Here is a 22027-nt window from a genome sequence, read left to right as displayed (position 1 = left end):
AAAGAAGGCGTTGAGGACCTCAGCCTTATCCTTATCCTCAGTGATCACATTTCCTGCTGCATCAAGTAAAGGATGGGAATTTTCCTTGGTTCTTCTCTTGCTGTTAATATAATTGTAAAAGGATTTCTTGTTCTCTTTTACTGCAGTGGCCAATCTGAGTTCGAGCTGGACTTTTGCCTTTCTAACTTCCTCTCTGAATATCTTAGCAAGTTCCTTGTAGTTGCCCCAAGTAGCCTGTCCCTTCTTCCAGTGGACATAGACTCTTTTTCTCCCAGAGGCTCAACAAATGTTCACGGTTCATCCACACCGGTCTTCTGCTCTGGCTCACCTTACAGGACTCAGGAACAGCCTGCTCCTGTGCCCTTAAGTTCTCCTTCTTGAGGAGCATCCAGGCTTTCTGGACCCCTTTGCCCTTCAGGAGTGACTCCCAAGGGACCCCTGCAACAAGTGTCCCGAACAGGTCAAAGTCTGCCCTCCGGAAGATCAAGACATCAGTTTTGCTCGTTACCCTTCTGACATCACCAAGGATAGAAAACCCTACAATTTCGTGGTCACTCTGCCCAAGACAGTCCCCAGCTTTCACATCTCCCACCAGTCCTTCTCTGTTTATGAAGAGCAGGTCTAGTGGGGCACGTCCCCTGGTAGGCTCTCATACCAGCCGTGTCAGGAAGCTATCTTCCACACATTCTAGAAACCTCCTGGACTGGTTACTCTATGCAGTATTATACTTCCAGCATACATCAGGGAAGTTGAAGTCTCCCATGAGAATGAGTGCTGGTGATCGTGTAACTTTTGCAAGCTGTTCATAGAAAGCCTCATCCATCTCTTCATCCTGATGAGGCGGTCTATAACAGACCCCCACCAAGATGTCACCCCTACAGGCCTTCCCCTTGATCCTTATCCATAGACACTCAACTTTATCATTCCCAACCGCAAGCTCTTCAACATCAAAACACTCTTTAATATAAAGAGCCGCACCACCACCCTTCCTACCTTGTCTGTCCCTTCTGAAGAGCTTGTAGCCATCCATCACAGTACTCCAGTCGTGGGACTGATCCCACCATGTTTCAGTTATTGCAACTAGGTCGCAGTTTGCCTGTTGCACAATTGCTTCTAGCTTCTCCTGTTTGTTGCCCGTGCTGCATGCATTGGCGTAGATGCACTTCAGATGAGACATCTGCCTCACCTCCAGCTTCAGCATTGTTCCCCTAGGCACTTCTCCAGTGAGCCCTGTTTTACCGACTTCCCCTGTCATAGCTAGTTTAAAGCTCCACAAGTCCTGCTAGCTCCTGTGCTAGGATTTGTTTCCCCTTTGAGACAGTTGAGTTCCATCCATCGAAAAGAGGCCAGGGGTCGACTAAACTGCCCCATGGTCAAAGAACACAAAGTTTCTGTCCTGACACCAGCCTCTCAGCCAATTATTCATTACCTGTGTTTTCCTAGCCCTCTCCGTGTCCTTCACCTCCCCAGAAGGAATAGAACAAAACACAACTTGCACTCCCCCTCCTTGAACTATTCACCCTAAACCCCTGAAATCCCTCTTCATCGTTCGCAGGCTTCTCTGAACGATTTCATCACTGCCCTCCTGAACTATGAGCAATGGGTAGTAATCGGTGTTTGGAGTAACTTTGGAGTATCCTGTCTTGTCTTCCCCCCCCCCCCCCCCATCTGAGTAGGAGTTCCTCTGCTTTCTGAACGACCTGACATCCATTGTTTCATCTTGGATACAGGGGCAACTGACACCGGCACAGTTTGTTTCCTTGGACCAGCCTTGGAGACTGCCACATGGGTTGGAGTGGCCGCAGGGCCTGTCACAGGGGTTGGAATGGCTGCAGGGCCCGTCACAGCGGTTGCAACGGCCGCAGGGCCCATTGCAGAGGTTGGAGTGGCTGCAGGGCCTGTCACAGGGAACGCAGTGGCCACAGGGCCCATCAAAGCGGTTGCAACGGCCGCAGAGCCCATTGCAGGGGTTGGAGCCAGCCCTGCCCACCCCAGCGCAGACCCTCGCTCACCAGGCTGCAGCGGCTCCACCTCGCACACCTCGATGGGCTCCATTAGAGAGCTGCTCTCCTGGGAGCTCTCATCCTCTTCCCAGGCCACCCTGGGGCGGCTTGGGGGTCTCTGCTCCATTGAGTGATGAGGGGTGAGGGTCAGGAGGGGGCAGGCTCGGGACTGCCACGGGCAGTGGGGAAAGACGTGGGCTGCACTCGGGGGCTCCTCGCCAGTCCCACTCGCTCCTGCCCTGTCCCCTCGCTGTCCTGACGGACACTGCCAGCACCGGCAAGGTGTCACCAGTGTGGGCCACAAAGGATCCGTCCATGACCTCATGTCCCCGGCTGGGTGAGGCTGGTTCGGGGCCCTCCCTTGTGCTCAGCTCCTCTCAAACCCCTGAAATCTCTCTTCATCGTTCGCAGGCTTCTCTGAACGATTTCATCACTGCCCTCCTGAACTATGAGCAATGGGTAGTAATCAGTGGGGTCAACCAGCTCCAGGAGTTTTCTAGTTATGTCCTTGAGCCGGGCCCCAGCTAGGCAGCACACTTTCCCTACGGCTCGGATCTGGTCTGCAAATGGGGCCCTCCGTTCCTCTGAGAAGGGAGTCGCCTGCCACAACCGCCCTTCTTTCTTTCCTGGCAGAGGCAGTCTGAATGCGTGGAGTCGACTGCCTCGTCCTTGGTAAGCTCTTTGGGGAACCTTCCTGCACCTCCCCACTCACCTCCACTTTCAATGTTCAATGCTACAAACCCATTGCTTGGGGGGACCTGGGGACGTGAGCGAAGCAGAGGGGGGGGTCGCCCACCATGCTGAGCAGGGGCCCTCTCCCAACCCTCCCCATCCCTCAGGTTCCCCTCCTCTGCCCGACAGGGGCAGGGCAGGGCGTCCACCACCAATTGTGGGGTATCTCCCCGGCGCCTTTCCCTCTGGCACACCAGGGAGCTACTCCACCAGTCGACCTTCCGCTCACAGTCCCTGATGGCCCTCAGTCTCTCAACCTCCTCGATCAGCTCTGCCACCACGCTGACCAGATCTCCCACCTGCTTGCACCTCACGCAGGTGCAATACCTGCCTCCCTCCCCTGGCAGCCGCAGGCTCTGGCACTCCCTGCAGCCAGAGACCTGTACGGCCACGGTTCTGGACAGGCCCTCCCTTTGGGGCACCACAGCCTTTTTGGAGCAAGCTCTCTGCCTGGTGGAGACCATGGTAAGAACTGCGGTCACAGGGACTGCCCGTGTATAGGACGGACTCGAAAGGGAGGAGGGACAGCATCCCTGTGCCCTGCTGCACGGGCTCCCACACCCGACACTGCGGCACGCTGCGGGTGGTGCGCATGCGCTGGTCGCCCCTCCCTGCTCGCAGTGGGCAGCGACCTAAGGACAAGACATATGGCTCTCCACAATATCTCCAGCTTGGAGCAGTCAAGACATTTCCTGTGCAGCAGGGATCACGGGCAGCCCACAAATCCGTGGCAGACAACAGGTGCCTGTGTGTGCCCTGGGACGGCTCAGGAGGCTTGGGCAGGCTGGGCCCAAGCTTCTCTCCTCCTCCCCTTGGAGTGTTAAGGTGCAGCAGGGCAGCCAGGGGAGGTTGCTGCAAGGGCACAGTGGCCCAGTACATGCTGCGCTGCCATGGGCTGCTGGAAAGCGTGGGCATCAGGCAGCTCTTGGGGCAATCCTCATTCCTCCAGAGGCTGCTTTTACCCTCTGTTTCCTGAAATAAAAGACTTCCACACGGGTGAAGAAACTCAGCCACTTGGAGGGCAAAGCGTAATGAAGGGCTGAACTTCTCAAACAATCCTGCAGCCAGGCTGTGCTGACAGATAGCCCACAGTGGCAGAGGCCAGGAACGGCACTCAGGCTGCTGCCCATGTAAAGGACACAACGAGACTGGATTTGCTGTTCCAGCTTTAATCAAACAGAGCCGTATGCCCTGGCTATGCAGGGCCAGCAGAAAAGTTCTGCAAGCTGAACCCATAGAGGTATTGGCCTCTTAATTCGACTTCTCAGGCATAGGATGGTCTGAGCTGCCAGAACACAGAGTGATGAATCGACATCCTTCGTGACAAGTTGGAGGGCTGCAACAGAAAGAAACAGAGCAGAGATGAAACCCACCGACCTTCAGAGACCCTCCCAGCATGCCTCCAGACCATGCCAGCCCCACCTGTCTCCTTCCCTGGCCACGGGGAGCAAGTGGGATAAAGGGATCAGCTGGAAGCTGCTGCTCAGGAGCATCCCACATGTCCCCCCACATCCCTCTGCCACTGCAGCATTTCCCTGGAGCAGGGCAAGGCATGGCTGCACACTGCGTGGGCTCTGCCCCCTCTCCACTGGGCGCAGCACCCCCAGCACCGCCCGCACTCACCTTGGATGAGCTCATTCAGCTTCTCCTCACTCTGGATGCCAGCATGGTAGACAGCAAGCCCTAGGCACAGTGTTACGGTCAGAGCCTGCTTCCCAGCACAGCCCCATGTCCAGCCAGCCTGGCTGCGTCCCCTCCAGCTCCCCGCCAAGGACGGAGCCTAAGGGGGAGCTTGAGCAAGGCACACACCAGGCCCACCTGCATGGGCAGGGGGCTGAGGGAGGCACAGGGCTCCTGGGGCTACAATCAGGGGCTTCAGGGCCCACAGGGCTGCGCCTTGCTGCCAGGGCAGGGCCCAGACAGGGAAGCGGGGCCTGGACTCACCGATGAATTTGACAGCCTCCTGTCGCAAGTTGGCCTGAGCATCCTCCAGGTATGGCAGGCTCTGCTGCAGGTATTCGTCCACCCTGCTGCTCTTCTGCTTGAGCTGGAGAAAGCACAAGGGCGCGGGGCTCACATACCCTCCCCAGCCAGCCGGACCAGTCCCTCCTGCCAGCACCCCCCTCCCCCTTTACCCCAGGCCATCCCCAGCTCCCAGCCAGGAGCTCTGTGGGGCTGAGGTTTGGAGAGAGTTAGGAGACCCTCCTGTTCCGCTGCCAAGGCCCAGATGGGCTAGGGTCTCCTCCCGCATCCTGGGGGTGGGGAAGGCAGGGGGGCCTGCAGAAGAGCCCTTGGGGCTCTGTGCTGGAGGGAAGGGAGCCACAGGGCAGCAGCAGGCGGTGGACTCTGGGCTGGAGCAGCGCAGGCCACGCACAGCTGCACAGCCCACAGCCTGGGCACATCGGGCAGGCTTGTCCATTTGGGGCCTGGGGCTGGGCGGTTCTCCTTACCAAGTACTCCCTAATCCTAGTGATGTCTTCGTTCTGAGCCAGGTGCTCAAGCTGTTTCCACTTCAGGAACATTGTACAAGCAAGTAGGACTACTGCTGACGCCTGTGGAGAAGCAGAGGCAGGGAGGTGGCACCACAGACACACATTCCAGGCATCTTTAATTGCCTGTTGCCTTGGCCCCTGATGCCCAGACCACCCCTGCGGTGTCAGATTGCCCACTGCCCACATCAATGTTCACATCCAAAATCTGTACCTTGGCCACGCTCTCAGTCTCATCACTCATCCGGAACAACAGTGGAATAAGGGCCCTGCGCACGGTCTTCTTCATTTCTCCTTTTTTCCACCACACCACACACTCCATCAAGTCTTTGAAGAGAAGAATGGAGCGCTCTTGCACCTCACTGGACTCCTGTTAGGAAGGACAAAAGGAGGATTTCAGCAACTGCCAGCCTCCCCCTGCCCATGGGGAGCAAGGCATGTAGGGTGGCTGATGTGAAGGGTGAAGCCTCGTATTCGGAACAAAGGAGCTGGAGGCCCACATGAGGCAAAGCAACAGGTTTCCTGCACGGGGTGCCTGTGCCTCAGAGTGCAGTCCCAGCCGACCCACTTTTACTACCAGCCGCACAAGCCATGTCAAAGCAGAGCTCTCCTGGGAATGGGCTGAAGAGGAGACGTAGCTGGCCCTGGATAATGCCTCTGGGGCATGCTCAGACTGCTCAGCCTCCATCTTCCTGCCCCCAGAACAGAAGCCTTTGGCTGCCCAGAGCTCTCAACTCGACGGGGAGAAGCCCTGTTGGACTGCAGAGCCCAGAAGACAGCCCACAGGAGCCCAGAGGAGCAGGAGAGAAGAAGGCCCTGCCCGAGTGCTGCCCACAGGCCTGGGCTGAAGGGCAACGCCATTGCGGAGTGCCCGTCTGCAGGGCTCAGTCACCCACAGCAGCCTTACGTTGTTAAAAAGAGGCAGGAGTCTCTCAGCCAGTGCCAGAGCGATGGGGCTGGCCTCCCTCTTCTCCAGATGACCGATCACGTTTTCGAAGACAGTCAGGGCCTTCTCAGTGATGTGCCTGTTGTCATACAGCAGTGTATTCATCACGTCCGGCAGCAGGACCAACAATTTTCTTCCCTGTACAGAACGACACCATTTGCTTTTAGTCAAGAGGTGAATGGCCACCCTGGCCAAAATACTCTGATTACGCAGCACCAGACTGCTGCCCTGTTTCCTGCTAGCACTGATGGTGTTGTGGGGACAGCAGGGCACAGGGAAGGGTCTTCAGGAGAGCAAAGATGCTGTATCCCCTGCTGAGTCACCCTCTTTGCCACCTGCTCCCAGGGAACCCATCGGGAAAGCTTCTGGAAAGCTCCACAGGCAGCCACAACCCCACCCCACCACAACCCGCCACACCACGACCCACCCCACCTCCTGCCTCCCAGCCAAGCCAAGCCATGGCGGTGCCTCCTGCCCCAGCACCAGGCTGCCAACAGGGCTTCACTTGGCAATGTCCCACTCACCATCTTAGGTCTCTCTGACAACATGGTGAGGGCTCTGAGCGCCAGAGAGAGCATCGGCAGGCTTTGAAGCCTCAGACACACCTGGAGCCTTTCTGGGTCACATAATTCCACTAGTGCCTGATCCTTGGGGCGCATCATCTGAAACGAACACAGCCGTGAGAGATGGGCAGAGCCTACAGCATACCCCGCACCCTGCAGCTCCTGGCTCCGTGACCAGCGTGAGCTGGCACAAAGCAGGCGCTGGAAGCAGGTGGCTACAGGTGCCACTAGTCCCTGGCCTCACAGCTTGCTCAGCCCGTGCAGAGGCCATGGCTCTGCCCCAGCCCCAGCCATTGTCCTGACTCTGCCCCAGCCATTGCCAGGAGCCGGGGTAAAGAGAGCACTGCCAGGAAAGGGGCAGGCTTCATGTCTGAGCACACGGACCCCGCATGGCTGGTGGAGGGGGGCTGGTGCTGGCCCTAAGGGACAGTGTCCTTGTGTCCTGGAAGAGGTGACAGTTTGGGGAAGATGGGATGTGGAGAGGACTGTGCCTGTTTTCCTGGAGGAGCACGCATAGCCCCAAAGGGGAACAAGGTGTGTTGTCTGGTTACTCACAGCCAAGTGAACGGTGCTTAAGTCCACGGTGTTGACTTCAAAGAAGCTGCACACCCGTTTGTCCCGGAGAACATTCTGTAGCTCTTGCAAGATCTCCTCTGAATTCATTGGCAGGGAAAGCGTCGCCTTCCAGATGTCCAGAGTAGTGCTGCAAGCCCAGAACACGCTGTTGGCAGGGCTGCCCTGGTCACAGCGCCGTGACCCAGACCAACCCCGCAGGCCCCAGGCTGTCCTGCAGCCCTGGACCTCCCCACCATGTGCTTAGGGAGCCCTGGGGGACCAGGCTGGGCAAGCAGGAGGGGCAGGAGGGAGCGTGACGGGCTCTCTGGGCTGCCTTGGTCCGGTCCGGATGCTGAGGCCCTGGCTGCCCCAACAGGGCTGGCGAGCACCGTGCGATGGAGGGGCCCACATCTCAGGGATGTCGTGCAGCTTTCCTTGGCTCTGGCAGCCAGAGAGTCTCTGGAACCCTCTCCCAGTATGGAACAAGCCCCCAGGACTCTCGGAGCTGGTACCTGTCAAGTGTTGGAAGGTCTGTCAAGATGCTTATGAGCAGTTCCCTAGGAAACTCGTTGGCCAGTATGCAAAGTACTGAGAAGAGTTTCAGGTGTTCTGCAGTTGTGCAATTGCTCAGGCTTTCATGGATGAACCTCAGGATATTTGGCACCTGGAGGAGACACAGGAGAGAATGTAGCTGCCACTTACCCAGGGGCCACTGAAACTGCTGCCCAAGAGCTGGGAATGCCGGGCAGGATACGAGCGAGGGATGAAAGGGCTCAAGGGCAGGGCAATCCAGCCACAGGCTACTTACATCCATCAGCCAGGAGGCAGGGTCTTGAATGGCTATGTCTAGAATGAATTCGGCATAACCATACTCATCATCATACATGCTGTAGTTTCTCATCATCTCAAGAGTCCTGAGGACGATGGCTGTCCTCTGAGAAGGCTGGATGTATTTTCCAAATGGCTACAGAAGGAAGGAAGGAAGGAAGGAAGGAAGAAAGGAAGGAAGGAAGGAAGAAAGGAAGAAAGGAAGGAAGGAAGGAAGACATGACACATTGAGTCAGGGGAAAGGAGGAGCAAAGACCCTCCCTTCCCTTCAGGGCAGAGCCGTGCTGATGGCCCCCACCTGTGCTGGGCCCAGGTTTGCCTCGCAGGAATCTGTGAGAAGGGAAAGGGAGATGGCCTGGCTGGTGGGTGCCTGGCTCCTTACCTCTTCACAGAAACAGCTGTGCAGGAAACCAACCAGCTTCCAGATCCTTTCCGTGGCGTTTGCCTGCACAACTATGCTCGAAGAGGTGGTGAAATACAGCAGCACCTGCGGGAAGAAAAGCTGCTGGTCTGCTCTGGGAGCTGACAACTGCTCCAGCAGAACTGCCTGGACTCGCACTGTCCACCATGGAATTCCTCAGAGCTGGAGCAAAGCCCCATTCACACTTGGCAAGGAAAGCACGGGGCACCAGGAAAGCAGGGCGATGGCAGCTCCAGGTGCTGCCAGTGCGGTGCACAAGGACAGGGCTCAAATTCTGCCACTGCTTTGCTGCAAGGAGAGCTCTGGGGGCAGAGGAGGCCCAGAAGTGCTGGGGGGAAGCTGTGCTGTGACACAGGAAGGACCTGTGGAGGGCAAGGGACGTTGACAGCAGCCAGGGGACACTGGGGCCCTAGAAGAGCTTGGTGGGCAGCCCCTGGCTCCCCTGAGCGTGCTGGGCACACTCCCGGCAGGCACTATGGTCTCTGTGCACGGCACAGGGGGCACTCTCTGCTATAACATGTCACCTCCCTCTAGGGTGAGGAACAGCCACTGTAAGGCTGATGCTGTGCAAATTGCAGACCTCCAAGATACTCTGAAACTTTTCCCAGACGCTGGAGCCAAGAGAGCTGATCAGCAATGATTTCAGCATGATGTCCAGATTTTCCAGGATCTGCAAGAAGAACAAAGTGTTGTGGCAAGGGTGAGAGGGAAGGGGTGGAGGGAAGCAGTCCAAGACCTGCCTCATCAGGGATCTTCAGTTGTTTCTAAGCAGGAGGAAACTGCGCGCAGTGCAGGGGATGGGGGCTTTTGTGGCTCAGCAGCACATACCATCACCGTGATCTGAGTGTCCAGATCCTCATTTCTCAGAAGAAAGAAGACTCTGCTAATGCATGCAGCAACGAGAGACAACATTTCACCCTCCAGTGCCGTCTCCACATTGCTGCAGAGAGAGAGACATTGTTGGTGGGAACGGTGCCTCGATGACAACGGGAGATAGACACAGTCCTCCAGTGGAAGCGTGGCCATGGGGGTTGATAAGCCCCATGGTTGGTGATAACATTGGACTCTTAACAATGAGGCCATGAGGAATGTAAAGAGGTTAGAAGGAACAAAGAAGGGAGATGCCTTGCTGGCTCGGACTGCCTGTTCTCCAGCCATTAAGACAAAGTTGTTGATCCGTGAATAATTATTAGAAAAGTACTGCTGTAGAGCGAATGGTATAAGAAGGGAGCCTGGCCTCACTAAGGGAGTGGAAGTTATGCCCTCAGTAAAGAAGTTATTGATCCCTTAAAGAACCCTGGTGTCCGTGTCGTCATTACGCCACATCCTCCCATGGGCAGGACTTCACAGGAGGGATGAGGAGCCCTGCTGGGGGATGCATCCTCTTCCGCAAGGCTGGCCTGGGCCAGAGGACAGTCCTGACACCTCCTGCTTTGGGGCAAAGGCTGAGACGAGTCAGGAAGCTGCAAGGCTCCCTCTGCCCTCTGGACAAGTCCCGAGCATGGAAGAGCAAAGGCCTGCCCGGATGGAGGATGTATGCTTGCCAGGGTCAGGGCCACCTGGCTCATGCCCTGGGGTTGTGCTAGCCGAGCCAGGGACGGGGTTGGGCACGTACCTCAAGGCGGCAGTAGCAAGCAAGGCTTCCTGCCACACGTCTGTGCACAGGTAATCCACAGGCTTCTCTTCCAACAGCGCCTGGAGAGCACAAATTGGATGGGACCTGGCAGCCACAGGCACACAGCGCCAGCAGAGCCAGCACTGTCGGCAGGGTTGGCAGAGTCCCGGTATCCCCCGCCAAGAGTGCCCCCCTGCACCTCGCAATGCTGAGGTCCCAGCAGCACCCGAGATCCCACTGGGGGAAGCTTGGTGTCCATGTATGTTTGCTCCCAATCACCCCTGCCCAATGCCCAGGGAGCCTCGCTCCCTTCCCCAGCCCGCCAGACGTCCCCTCACCTGGATGTTCTCCGCCAGCTTATTTCTGCTGCAGAAGATGTCCAGGCCCTCTAACAAGCCCTTCTCTTGGGCGGTTGTGCACACAGTGATGATGTTCCTCAGGAACTTCATCTTCTGCACCTCATCCTGGCAGCCACAGAGATACCAAGAGGGAGCGTGAGGGGGGGAGCCACAGCCAGCAGGACCGCAGCATTGCGGGGTGCGGAGCTGTGCGGGACGCCTGGAGGGCAGCAGCTCTGCCCAGCCAGCAGCCCTCCAGCAGCCTGGCAGCAGAGCCGGGGCACGGCCAGGACATGCAGGCACAGCCGCCATGGAAAGGGCTGCTCTTACCCTTTCCGGGTTTCTGACGTAGGCCTCGATGAAGTCCACAGCTTCCTCTTCCTCTTCATACACAGGTAGCCAGATAGCGTCTAAGACAGAAGGAGAGCAAGCATTGCTGTAGAGAGGGGCTTAAGGATGAAGCAAGGGAAGGGGGCCCTGGCTTCAAGCAGGGGGCGCGGCTGGCCCCAGCCCTGCCCACCCCAGCGCAGACCCTCGCTCACCAGGCTGCAGCGGCTCCACCTCGCACACCTCGATGGGCTCCATTAGAGAGCTGCTCTCCTGGGAGCTCTCATCCTCTTCCCAGGCCACCCTGGGGCGGCTTGGGGGTCTCTGCTCCATTGAGTGATGAGGGGTGAGGGTCAGGAGGGGGCAGGCTCGGGACTGCCACGGGCAGTGGGGAAAGACGTGGGCTGCACTCGGGGGCTCCTCGCCAGTCCCACTCGCTCCTGCCCTGTCCCCTCGCTGTCCTGACGGACAGTGCGGGGCCACTGTGCCAGCACCAGCTATTGCCAGGTGACACCGGCCTGTGTCACAAAGGGCCTCTCTGTGACCTCACGCCCCCACTCGGTGGGGCAGCACTGCTGGGGCACAGCAAGAGCAACAACAGTGCAGACAGAATGGCCAGGAAGGGCTCAAGATCACTGCGCAGCCACTGTCACCTGTGGCTTCCTGACTCCTGCATCCACCAGCTCCTGCCTGTTTGCGTAGTTTGCACAGCCATTTCCAGCCAGGTTGTCTTGGTTTCAGCTAGGATAGACTTAATTTTCTGTTTTAGACCAGCTTAAGATCAGCTTGACAGCTGATCTCTGCGCGATTTACCAGCTGCCCCGGTAACTAAAGTTTAGCAGCAAGGAAGACTTCTGGCCTTCATCAAAAGACCAACAGAGTACGCTGGACGACCACCCGAGGACTCCAGCGCACATGCAAATAGGGGCGGGAACCTATGTTAATGATTCTTCCGATACCTAATGAATATGCAAGAGACTTACGGGGGAACTGAAATGAATATGTATATATCCTATCAGTATAAGCACCCTGGTAGTAAGCCTTGGTGCACAAGCTAGGTGGAACGATCCCCCTTGCACCCAGCGCTGCAATAAACATACCTGCTTTATAACTCTCCTTGAGTTGTAAAGTTTCTTTTCCGTGTGTCAGAACACAGTGAGGAAGACTACCGATGACCACCAGAGACCCCCAAAACACCACCAGTGGAAACAAATGTGCATGCGCCAGAGACATTTTCAAATTTTAATGAGTTATGGGAAATAGTATGGATATGTTAACTATTTCTTAGCAAGCTGATGAATATGCATGTTTTTATTGTATATAACCCTCGTAGCTTGAAAAAGTCAGCACGCACACTGGGTGGAGTGATCCCCTGTGCATCTGGCGCCGCAATTACAGAATGCCTGGTTTCTAAAATTCCAAACTGATTACTAGAGAGTTTCTTTGACTGACTTTTACAGTAACACCATACTTACAAAACCATATCTCAGAAACTATTAATAATTACACTTTTACCTTTTCTCCTCAAGGAGCCAATGGGGGGGCTGGGAGGGGGTATAAGGGAGGAATACTTTTCCTCCTTCTTCACTCTGCCTTTCTCCTTCACTTTCCCTTCTACTTGAAGAGCTAGTTACGATGGCTCTTCAAAACTTTGACAATCCTTGGGATGTTCAGACCAGCGTGTTCTTATTCTTATGTCTCCTGAATGCACTTTGTGTTTCGTTTAAAATTAAACAACTGCTTAAGAATGCCATCCAGAGATCTGTCCTGAGGCAGGATAGTTATGAGTGGCACGCATGGTGGGAGGATAAGGGCAGGCTTCTAGAGCAGCGGGCACCTCCAGTGCTTTGGAAATTCACCCCTGAACAAGTGCAAAATTCTAAAATGCTGGCAGAATGCTTGAAAAATGTGTGGCATCACCCTGGCACTTCCAAAGAGACAAAAAACACTGCAACGTGCTGGGGCTTGGCCTGTGCTCATTGGGCCACAGTCAATGCCACTCCATCCCCTGTTACAGTCCTTGTGGCCATTGCAACCCCTGTTACAGTCCCTGTGGCCACTGCAACCCCTGTAACGGGCCCTGTGGCCACTACATTCGCTGTGACAGACCCTGCAGCCACTCTAACCCCTGCAATGGGCCCTGCAACCGTTGCAACTGCTGTGACGGCATCCCTGCCCTTTTCAAGGCAGTGGTCTCTTTCTCCCATCTGCCGGCATCTCTCTGCCTTGCCCTTCAGACTGGAAACCTGTGGCAATGGCTGGGGCAGGGGCAGAGCCATGGTCTCTGCACAGGCTGAGCGGTCTGCAAGGCTGGGGACAAGTACACCGACTGGTACCTAATCCTGATACTCTTCTGGCGATTATATCTTGACCAAAATGTGAAATGGCTGGAGGCCTTGACAATAGCTTTGCTGAGAACTAGAATAGCCCCTAGAGCTAAAGAGAAAGTTAGTCCGTTTTAATTATTGTATGGTAAACCATACGTTGTGAATGAATTGGTGATAGAAGGGAGACAAATGCATGTAAGGGGAGAAAACTGGGTTAGTCAATATCTGCTCTGTCTCCTGTATTATTGTCTCTCCTCAGGTATATACAGGAACGATTACTGGTTCCGTTAGACATCCCTGTGGTGGTTGTTGATTATAACTTTGAGCTGCATAGATGCTTTATATACCCCAAAGTGGGACAGAAATGAACATTTGGAAGAACCTGGCTGAGAAAAAGGACTGGAGCAGTCCCTGTCAAATGGTGGGGCTGTGTTTCCACAGGCTTAATTTTTTCTGATTCTCTTCCTCATCCCAGAGAAGGAGGGGCTCAGGGGAGCGAACGGCTGTGTGGTGCTGAGCTGCCGGGCCGGCCTAAACCTCAACAGGGCTCAAATTCTCCCACTGCTTTGCTGCAAGGAGAGCTCTGGGGGCAGAGGAGGCCCAGAAGTGCTGGGAGGAAGCTGTCCTGTGACACAGGAAGGACCTGTGGAGGGCAAGGGACACTGGGTCCCTAGAAGAGCTTGGTGGGCAGGCCCTGGCTCCCCTGAGTGTGCTGGGCACACGCTTGGCAGGCACTATGGTCTCTGTGCACGGCACAGGGGGCACTCTCCACTACACCGTGTCACCTCCCTCCGGAATGAGGAACTCTGCTACTTTTCCCAGAGGCTGGAGGCAGGAGGGCTGATCTGCAACATCTGCAGCATGCTGTCTGTATTGTGCAGGGCCTGCTTGAAGGACAAGAAGTTGTGGCAGGATTTCAGTGGTCCCACACCCCTCCAAGAGAGCGTTCTGAATTCCCCCTTACTGCCAAGAAAGGACAGCCACAGCTCCGTGCGCTACCCAGGGGAGGCCACGGGGCAGAAAAGCTGCTGTGTGCAGACCAGCCCTCAAGCACTGGATGCATCCAGGCTGATGGCAAGGGATGAGAGGGAAGGGAAGGCCAAGACCCTGCCCTGCAAGGATCTTCACTCGTCTGTAAATAGAAGAAAGCCAGGAGGCAGCCACCCCTGTTTCCACCCCTGGGGCAGTTGATTCCGGGTGTACCAGATGCTCCTCCAAGGGAAAGCAAACTGTGGCCTGCACTCTGCTGCCAAAGGGGTGGAGAAAAACAATATCTATTGTGGCATACCACTTGGCTGCCTTTGATTCCAGTTCATATTGAAGTTCGAGCGTGTCGAGCATTGCAGCGCTTGACTTGATTTGGGCCTCAGTAGTCCACTGTAGGTCTCCACTCGCCATTAGACTTTTGCAGTGGTCATATGGGACTGTTAAAGAGTGAGTCTTGCTGGTCACTCCTTGGCTCTCCAGTTGACAAATCAGCTTATGGATGGAAGTCAGGTCTCTGTCTAGTGCAATATCACTGCCGGTGCACTGTTGGGGTTGTGATCAGCACCTGCTGATCATGTTAAACAAAACTTTGTGTTTTGCTTAAAATTAAACAACTACTTTAAGAATGCCATCCAGAGATCAGTCCTGAGGCAGGATAGATATGAGTGGCAGGGAGTGGCCCTGCAGCAACTCCAACCCCTGTGACAGGCCCTGCAGCCATTCCAGCCCCTGTGACAGGCTCTGCAGCCACTCCTACCCTCTCCAGATGCCTTGGAGACAGAGGGCATTAAAACTTGTCTGCGTTGCTTGGTCTCTCAGAGGACCCTTCTGTTGTGGGGTTGCTGAGTGTATGGGAACAGGTATCCGTCTGCTTGCCTGTGGTCTCTGTGTGGTGTATAAAATCTATTTGGCTCCTAGTGCTTTGGCGATCCCCTGGACTACTTCCACGAAGAAGTGTGGTCTGACTGTTGGGTTCCAACGGTACACAGAAGAAGACGTCTTCTGTATATCTGTAGAACCAATGCTGAAGAAAATGAATCTTCATCAGATATAGTCGCCAGAAGAGTATCAGGATTAGGTACCAGTCGGTGTATGTCTTTGGTTATTTTATTTATGGCCCACAGGTCCTGCACAAACCTGTATTCTCTAGTGCTTAGTTTCTTCACCGGTGGAATAGGGGCATTAAAGCTGGACTAGCATGCACAAATGAATCCATGTGATAGAAACTTGTCTATCAACAGCTCTTCTCCTTTTCTTGCTGCAAAACTAATTTGATATTGGGGTACCCATAAAGCCATTGCTCCAGATTTAACTCAACCTGGACTGGGGACACATTTTTTTGCTCTCCCAGGTTGTTTTCCTGCCCTGGAAAATTGAGTTACTACATTTAAAACCTATTCAGGTACCTACTGGTGCCCTCCCAGCTCTAGCAGCAGGCAAATTTGGGCTTTCCAAGCATTTTCAGGTGAAATCTTAACTTTTATCTTGTCTGTAGAAAAACTCACTTGGACATTTAATTTGTCTCTTCCCAGCAAAGGGAGAGGTCACTCAGGCATACATAGAAACTGGTGTACTAGCATTCTTCCCCCGCTTTTACAGTCCATTGGCTGCAGGAGTGGTCTTAGTGTTGCCCTCCAGCAGAAACAATCGGGATTTTTGCCTCAAGCAAAGGTTCTTTACAGTTGTCACTACTGAATGGGTTGTGCCACTGTCTAAAAGGAAATCAGTTGTGTCTCCCCCAGTCTTAACAGGAACCAGGGTTTAGAGACTGGAATTTCATTCCCTGGTCTCCATCATTCTGAGTCTAAATCTTCCAACATAATCAAATTATGCTCCTCACCTCCTCTTTTCACCTTCTTTTTCTTTCCCCGTGGACACTTGTGTGGAGACTTCAGTAAAGCTTTTGACACTATTTCTGACAGCATTCTCCACTTCTCCAGCCTGTCCAGGTCGATTCCGTCATCTGTGTCATTGATAAAAATGTTGAAGAGCACTGGACCCAAGACCGACCCCTGAGAGACACCACTTGTGACAGGCCTCCACCCAGACATAGAACCATTGACCACAACCCTTTGGCTGCGACCAGCCAACCAATTCTTTATCCACCTAACAGTCCATCCTTCAAACCCATACCTCTCCAATTTAGGGAGAAGAATGTGGTGAGGGACCAAATCAAAGGCTTTGCTCAAGTCCAGGTAGATGATATCCATCGCCCTTCCTTTGTCCACCAATGCCGTCACACCATCCTAGAAGGCCACCAGATTGGTTAGGCAAGATCTGCCTTTGGTGAATAAAAATAAATAAAACTGTTGCTGTATCATATTATACTGCAAAGCTCATGATCCCTATAGTTCAGAGGGAGTTTGGGAAATTAATCTGAGGAACCAAAGCAAACATTCAGATGAGAAATGTCAGCAGCTATTCACAATGCTGCATGTGGTGTCATTTTCTGAACACACACACTCAAGTCAAGCTTCAAAATCAGGCAGCTTAAGTACAGTCAGAGAGCAAGTGAGCATATTAAACAATCCCAACACTACACTCCATCACCGTGTTTCAAACTGGGATTTTCAACATTCAGTTAAGAGGGTCTAATAATTTCTGGAAATTTGGTTGAAATTCATGTTGTGGAGAAACAGCACAAGAGGACCAATATGCAAAATCTTTGAACAACTCTAACGCAGCTATATGGTTGTGCAATATCCATACATGAACAGGCTGCAAAGCTGGTGGACTGGGAAGATTGCATGCAGGAAGTGAGTCCCAGCAGTTACCTCCCACCAGCTAGGCCACACCTACTGAGCACATACTTCAAGTCCATCCTAAATTCAAAGTACTGTTTCTAAGTTGATGTATTACACTTTGCAGTTGGGGCAGGTCTATAGGAGGTGTGTCCGAGAGTGTACAGTTCTGAAAAACACAGCTTCACCTGCCTCCAGTGTCTGCTAAAAATGCATGAAATGCTAAACAATTCTGGTAGAATGGATAAAAAGGTGTGCTGAGATTTAGTATTTTCCTTGGAAGGGAAAAAAAAAAAAAGTCTTATTGAACTCATGCAACTAAAAGATTTAAAATAAGAACGGCAACTTTGCTACCTTGGTGCAACTTACTGAAAGCTTACTACATGCTTTGCACAGTAAGCACAAAGCAGCAACTAGAGTAAATAATTCTAATAAGATTTGCAGTGATGTGTGATTGTCTGCACAATCTACTTTAGGTGTACAAAGATTAATTCATTCACTTTACTACGAGCACTTAAGAGGGAAGCATATATTGAAAAAGAAAGACACTCTGTAGTCAATGGAAGGAGAAACAATTTGAGGGGGTGACTTATACTGGTTCTTTAGGATGGGAGTAATTGCATTTGCATTTGCATTTGCAATTTGCAATTTGCATTTGCAATTTGCATTTGCAATTGCAAATAAGTTGTGCCACACCACTGAATCATGAACTTCTATAGAAAAAAATTGACAAAAATATGCAAATCTAAAAACAAAGGAAATTTTATTCAGCTCTCTCACAGAAGATCTATATTTTTTTGAGAACATTAGGAGAATCTGAGCCCTGTCCTTGTGCACCGCATTTTTTTGAGAACATTAGGAATATGCAGTACAAATGCTGTATTCGAAATGCTCAGACTGTACAAACACCAGAAATCAAAATACTTCAATTGCAATTTATCTTTCCCAATAGAGTGGTAAAGATGAGCTGAATAGTCACTAACCTAAGAGTTTGAAACCAAGAATACAAAAACTTTTATACAATGTACTTTATAGCAAATCAAATACTACTGCTTTAAGGACTGTACTTATAGTGGCTATTTTTCCCCCTAGGCTACAGAACATTCAAAAATTTAACCTCTTCCGGAATGTAAGCAGCATGAAATAACACTGAAAAATCTCTGGTCTGGCTCTGAGCATATATTGCAAACTGAATGAAGAGAATCCTAGGGAATATTGATAACAAATCTTCTAAATGAAATTTTAAGATCCTCACACAATTCTATTATTAGTCGTGTAAATCTCTATGATTTTTAAAGAGCTTAAGAATGATTCTTCAAAACCCCTTTAATTGCTGGTGAAGTTCATTGGTTTCTTTTCCCCGACATCCTATGGCTCTGCCCACTGTAGGGTCATGAGAGCATGGCGGCCAACGTGGAAGCTCATAGTGCCAACAGGTGATCTGCCCCACGACGTGAGAAACTAGTGCTTTTCCCATGAATATGAACTGAAAATAACTGCAATGGTGGCATCGTACTATCAGCATGGTAGCTTACGTATGAGCCTAATGCTCATTAAGGTGTTAATTCTCTAACACCTACTTAGTGCAAAGTCAGAATTTCTTCATGGGGACTGTAAGGCTGCCTTAATACTTCACATGAGCAAAGGCTTATTTCTGATAATGGGTAAAAGCACATCTCCTAGTGCAAGATGAACAATGAGGATCATGCTTTCCATGTCAAAAGCCAAAAACATTTTCAAAAGCAGTGTTTGCTAAGGAAAAAAAAATAATGAAAAAAAAAGTTTATGGATTCTTTGCTGTTTGTTTATCCATCAACTAAAGTCCTGTTTGAAGTGTGGCAGTTCATAAACATTTATCTGCGTTCCCACAGAGCTGAAGGTTTATGTCCTCATGAAATAGAATTATTTAAGTACACAGATCTTTACCGCAAATATTTTTACAAGTGAAATATACAGATTTTTTTTCTTTTTAAATGGCTCTAAAGAGAATAATATGCATGAATAGTCATGATTTGTTTTTCACTCAGGGGAGATAATGAAGCTCAGGCCTCTCTTTAGATTTCGGCTGAATGCATGTCATGATATGATCACGACTCAGCCCGCAATCAGCTTGGGTCTTTTGATCCCAGTAAGATGCAAAACCCTTGAGCATGCATTAACTTATCCCATTTTCCTTGGCTCCTAAAAAATAGCATCAACTGCAAGACGATATTAAAATTTATGGAGCCATTTTCTGGGTCTGCGTGCAAGAGCAGCCCTGAGAGGAGCTGAGCACAAGGGAGGGCCCCGAGCCAGCCTCACCCAGCCGGGGGCGTGAGGTCACAGAGAGGCCCTTTGTGACACAGGCCGGTGTCACCTGGCAATAGCTGGTGCTGGCACAGTGGCCCCGCACTGTCCGTCAGGACAGCGAGGGGACAGGGCAGGAGCGAGTGGGACTGGCGAGGAGCCCCCGAGTGCAGCCCACGTCTTTCCCCACTGCCCGTGGCAGTCCCGAGCCTGCCCCCTCCTGACCCTCACCCCTCATCACTCAATGGAGCAGAGACCCCCAAGCCGCCCCAGGGTGGCCTGGGAAGAGGATGAGAGCTCCCAGGAGAGCAGCTCTCTAATGGAGCCCATCGAGGTGTGCGAGGTGGAGCCGCTGCAGCCTGGTGAGCGAGGGTCTGCGCTGGGGTGGGCAGGGCTGGGGCCAGCCGCGCCCCCTGCTTGAAGCCAGGGCCCCCTTCCCTTGCTTCATCCTTAAGCCCCTCTCTACAGCAATGCTTGCTCTCCTTCTGTCTTAGACGCTATCTGGCTACCTGTGTATGAAGAGGAAGAGGAAGCTGTGGACTTCATCGAGGCCTACGTCAGAAACCCGGAAAGGGTAAGAGCAGCCCTTTCCATGGCGGCTGTGCCTGCATGTCCTGGCCGTGCCCCGGCTCTGCTGCCAGGCTGCTGGAGGGCTGCTGGCTGGGCAGAGCTGCTGCCCTCCAGGCGTCCCGCACAGCTCCGCACCCCGCAATGCTGCGGTCCTGCTGGCTGTGGCTCCCCCCCTCACGCTCCCTCTTGGTATCTCTGTGGCTGCCAGGATGAGGTGCAGAAGATGAAGTTCCTGAGGAACATCATCACTGTGTGCACAACCGCCCAAGAGAAGGGCTTGTTAGAGGGCCTGGACATCTTCTGCAGCAGAAATAAGCTGGCGGAGAACATCCAGGTGAGGGGACGTCTGGCGGGCTGGGGAAGGGAGCGAGGCTCCCTGGGCATTGGGCAGGGGTGATTGGGAGCAAACATACATGGACACCAAGCTTCCCCCAGTGGGATCTCGGGTGCTGCTGGGACCTCAGCATTGCGAGGTGCAGGGGGGCACTCTTGGCGGGGGATACCGGGACTCTGCCAACCCTGCCGACAGTGCTGGCTCTGCTGGCGCTGTGTGCCTGTGGCTGCCAGGTCCCATCCAATTTGTGCTCTCCAGGCGCTGTTGGAAGAGAAGCCTGTGGATTACCTGTGCACAGACGTGTGGCAGGAAGCCTTGCTTGCTACTGCCGCCTTGAGGTACGTGCCCAACCCCGTCCCTGGCTCGGCTAGCACAACCCCAGGGCATGAGCCAGGTGGCCCTGACCCTGGCAAGCATACATCCTCCATCCGGGCAGGCCTTTGCTCTTCCATGCTCGGGACTTGTCCAGAGGGCAGAGGGAGCCTTGCAGCTTCCTGACTCGTCTCAGCCTTTGCCCCAAAGCAGGAGGTGTCAGGACTGTCCTCTGGCCCAGGCCAGCCTTGCGGAAGAGGATGCATCCCCCAGCAGGGCTCCTCATCCCTCCTGTGAAGTCCTGCCCATGGGAGGATGTGGCGTAATGACGACACGGACACCAGGGTTCTTTAAGGGATCAATAACTTCTTTACTGAGGGCATAACTTCCACTCCCTTAGTGAGGCCAGGCTCCCTTCTTATACCATTCGCTCTACAGCAGTACTTTTCTAATAATTATTCACGGATCAACAACTTTGTCTTAATGGCTGGAGAACAGGCAGTCCGAGCCAGCAAGGCATCTCCCTTCTTTGTTCCTTCTAACCTCTTTACATTCCTCATGGCCTCATTGTTAAGAGTCCAATGTTATCACCAACCATGGGGCTTATCAACCCCCATGGCCACGCTTCCACTGGAGGACTGTGTCTATCTCCCGTTGTCATCGAGGCACCGTTCCCACCAACAATGTCTCTCTCTCTGCAGCAATGTGGAGACGGCACTGGAGGGTGAAATGTTGTCTCTCGTTGCTGCATGCATTAGCAGAGTCTTCTTTCTTCTGAGAAATGAGGATCTGGACACTCAGATCACGGTGATGGTATGTGCTGCTGAGCCACAAAAGCCCCCATCCCCTGCACTGCGCGCAGTTTCCTCCTGCTTAGAAACAACTGAAGATCCCTGATGAGGCAGGTCTTGGACTGCTTCCCTCCACCCCTTCCCTCTCACCCTTGCCACAACACTTTGTTCTTCTTGCAGATCCTGGAAAATCTGGACATCATGCTGAAATCATTGCTGATCAGCTCTCTTGGCTCCAGCGTCTGGGAAAAGTTTCAGAGTATCTTGGAGGTCTGCAATTTGCACAGCATCAGCCTTACAGTGGCTGTTCCTCACCCTAGAGGGAGGTGACATGTTATAGCAGAGAGTGCCCCCTGTGCCGTGCACAGAGACCATAGTGCCTGCCGGGAGTGTGCCCAGCACGCTCAGGGGAGCCAGGGGCTGCCCACCAAGCTCTTCTAGGGCCCCAGTGTCCCCTGGCTGCTGTCAACGTCCCTTGCCCTCCACAGGTCCTTCCTGTGTCACAGCACAGCTTCCCCCCAGCACTTCTGGGCCTCCTCTGCCCCCAGAGCTCTCCTTGCAGCAAAGCAGTGGCAGAATTTGAGCCCTGTCCTTGTGCACCGCACTGGCAGCATCTGGAGCTGCCATCGCCCTGCTTTCCTGGTGCCCCGTGCTTTCCTTGCCAAGTGTGAATGGGGCTTTGCTCCAGCTCTGAGGAATTCCATGGTGGACAGTGCGAGTCCAGGCAGTTCTGCTGGAGCAGTTGTCAGCTCCCAGAGCAGACCAGCAGCTTTTCTTCCCGCAGGTGCTGCTGTATTTCACCACCTCTTCGAGCATAGTTGTGCAGGCAAACGCCACGGAAAGGATCTGGAAGCTGGTTGGT

The 22027-nt window shown here is 53.3% G+C and overlaps 1 protein-coding gene across 1 annotated transcript; it reads right to left on the bottom strand.

Moving 5' to 3' along the window:
• Nucleotides 1–2769: 2769 nt before the first annotated feature.
• Nucleotides 2770–11150, bottom strand: LOC310890401 (uncharacterized protein; the record flags this gene model as incomplete). The annotated part of the gene is made up of 17 exons (XM_083852759.1): nucleotides 2770–4071; nucleotides 4359–4418; nucleotides 4680–4782; nucleotides 5186–5287; nucleotides 5439–5594; nucleotides 6132–6308; nucleotides 6695–6832; nucleotides 7289–7436; nucleotides 7801–7952; nucleotides 8097–8252; nucleotides 8499–8603; nucleotides 9118–9207; nucleotides 9366–9477; nucleotides 10153–10232; nucleotides 10491–10616; nucleotides 10821–10900; nucleotides 11033–11150. The coding sequence occupies 17 exons, from the start codon at nucleotides 11148–11150 to the stop codon at nucleotides 3908–3910; spliced, it is 2067 nt and encodes a 688-aa protein (XP_083708885.1). The 3' UTR covers nucleotides 2770–3907.
• Between the last annotated feature and the right edge of the window lie 10877 nt (nucleotides 11151–22027).

This window comes from Anser anser (assembly GCF_964211835.1).
Source record: "Anser anser genome assembly, contig: HAP1_SCAFFOLD_36, whole genome shotgun sequence".
Taxonomy (NCBI): Eukaryota; Metazoa; Chordata; class Aves; order Anseriformes; family Anatidae; genus Anser; species Anser anser.
Note: the sequence above shows the minus strand (reverse complement) of the source record. Positions and strands in the feature narration are given on the sequence as shown.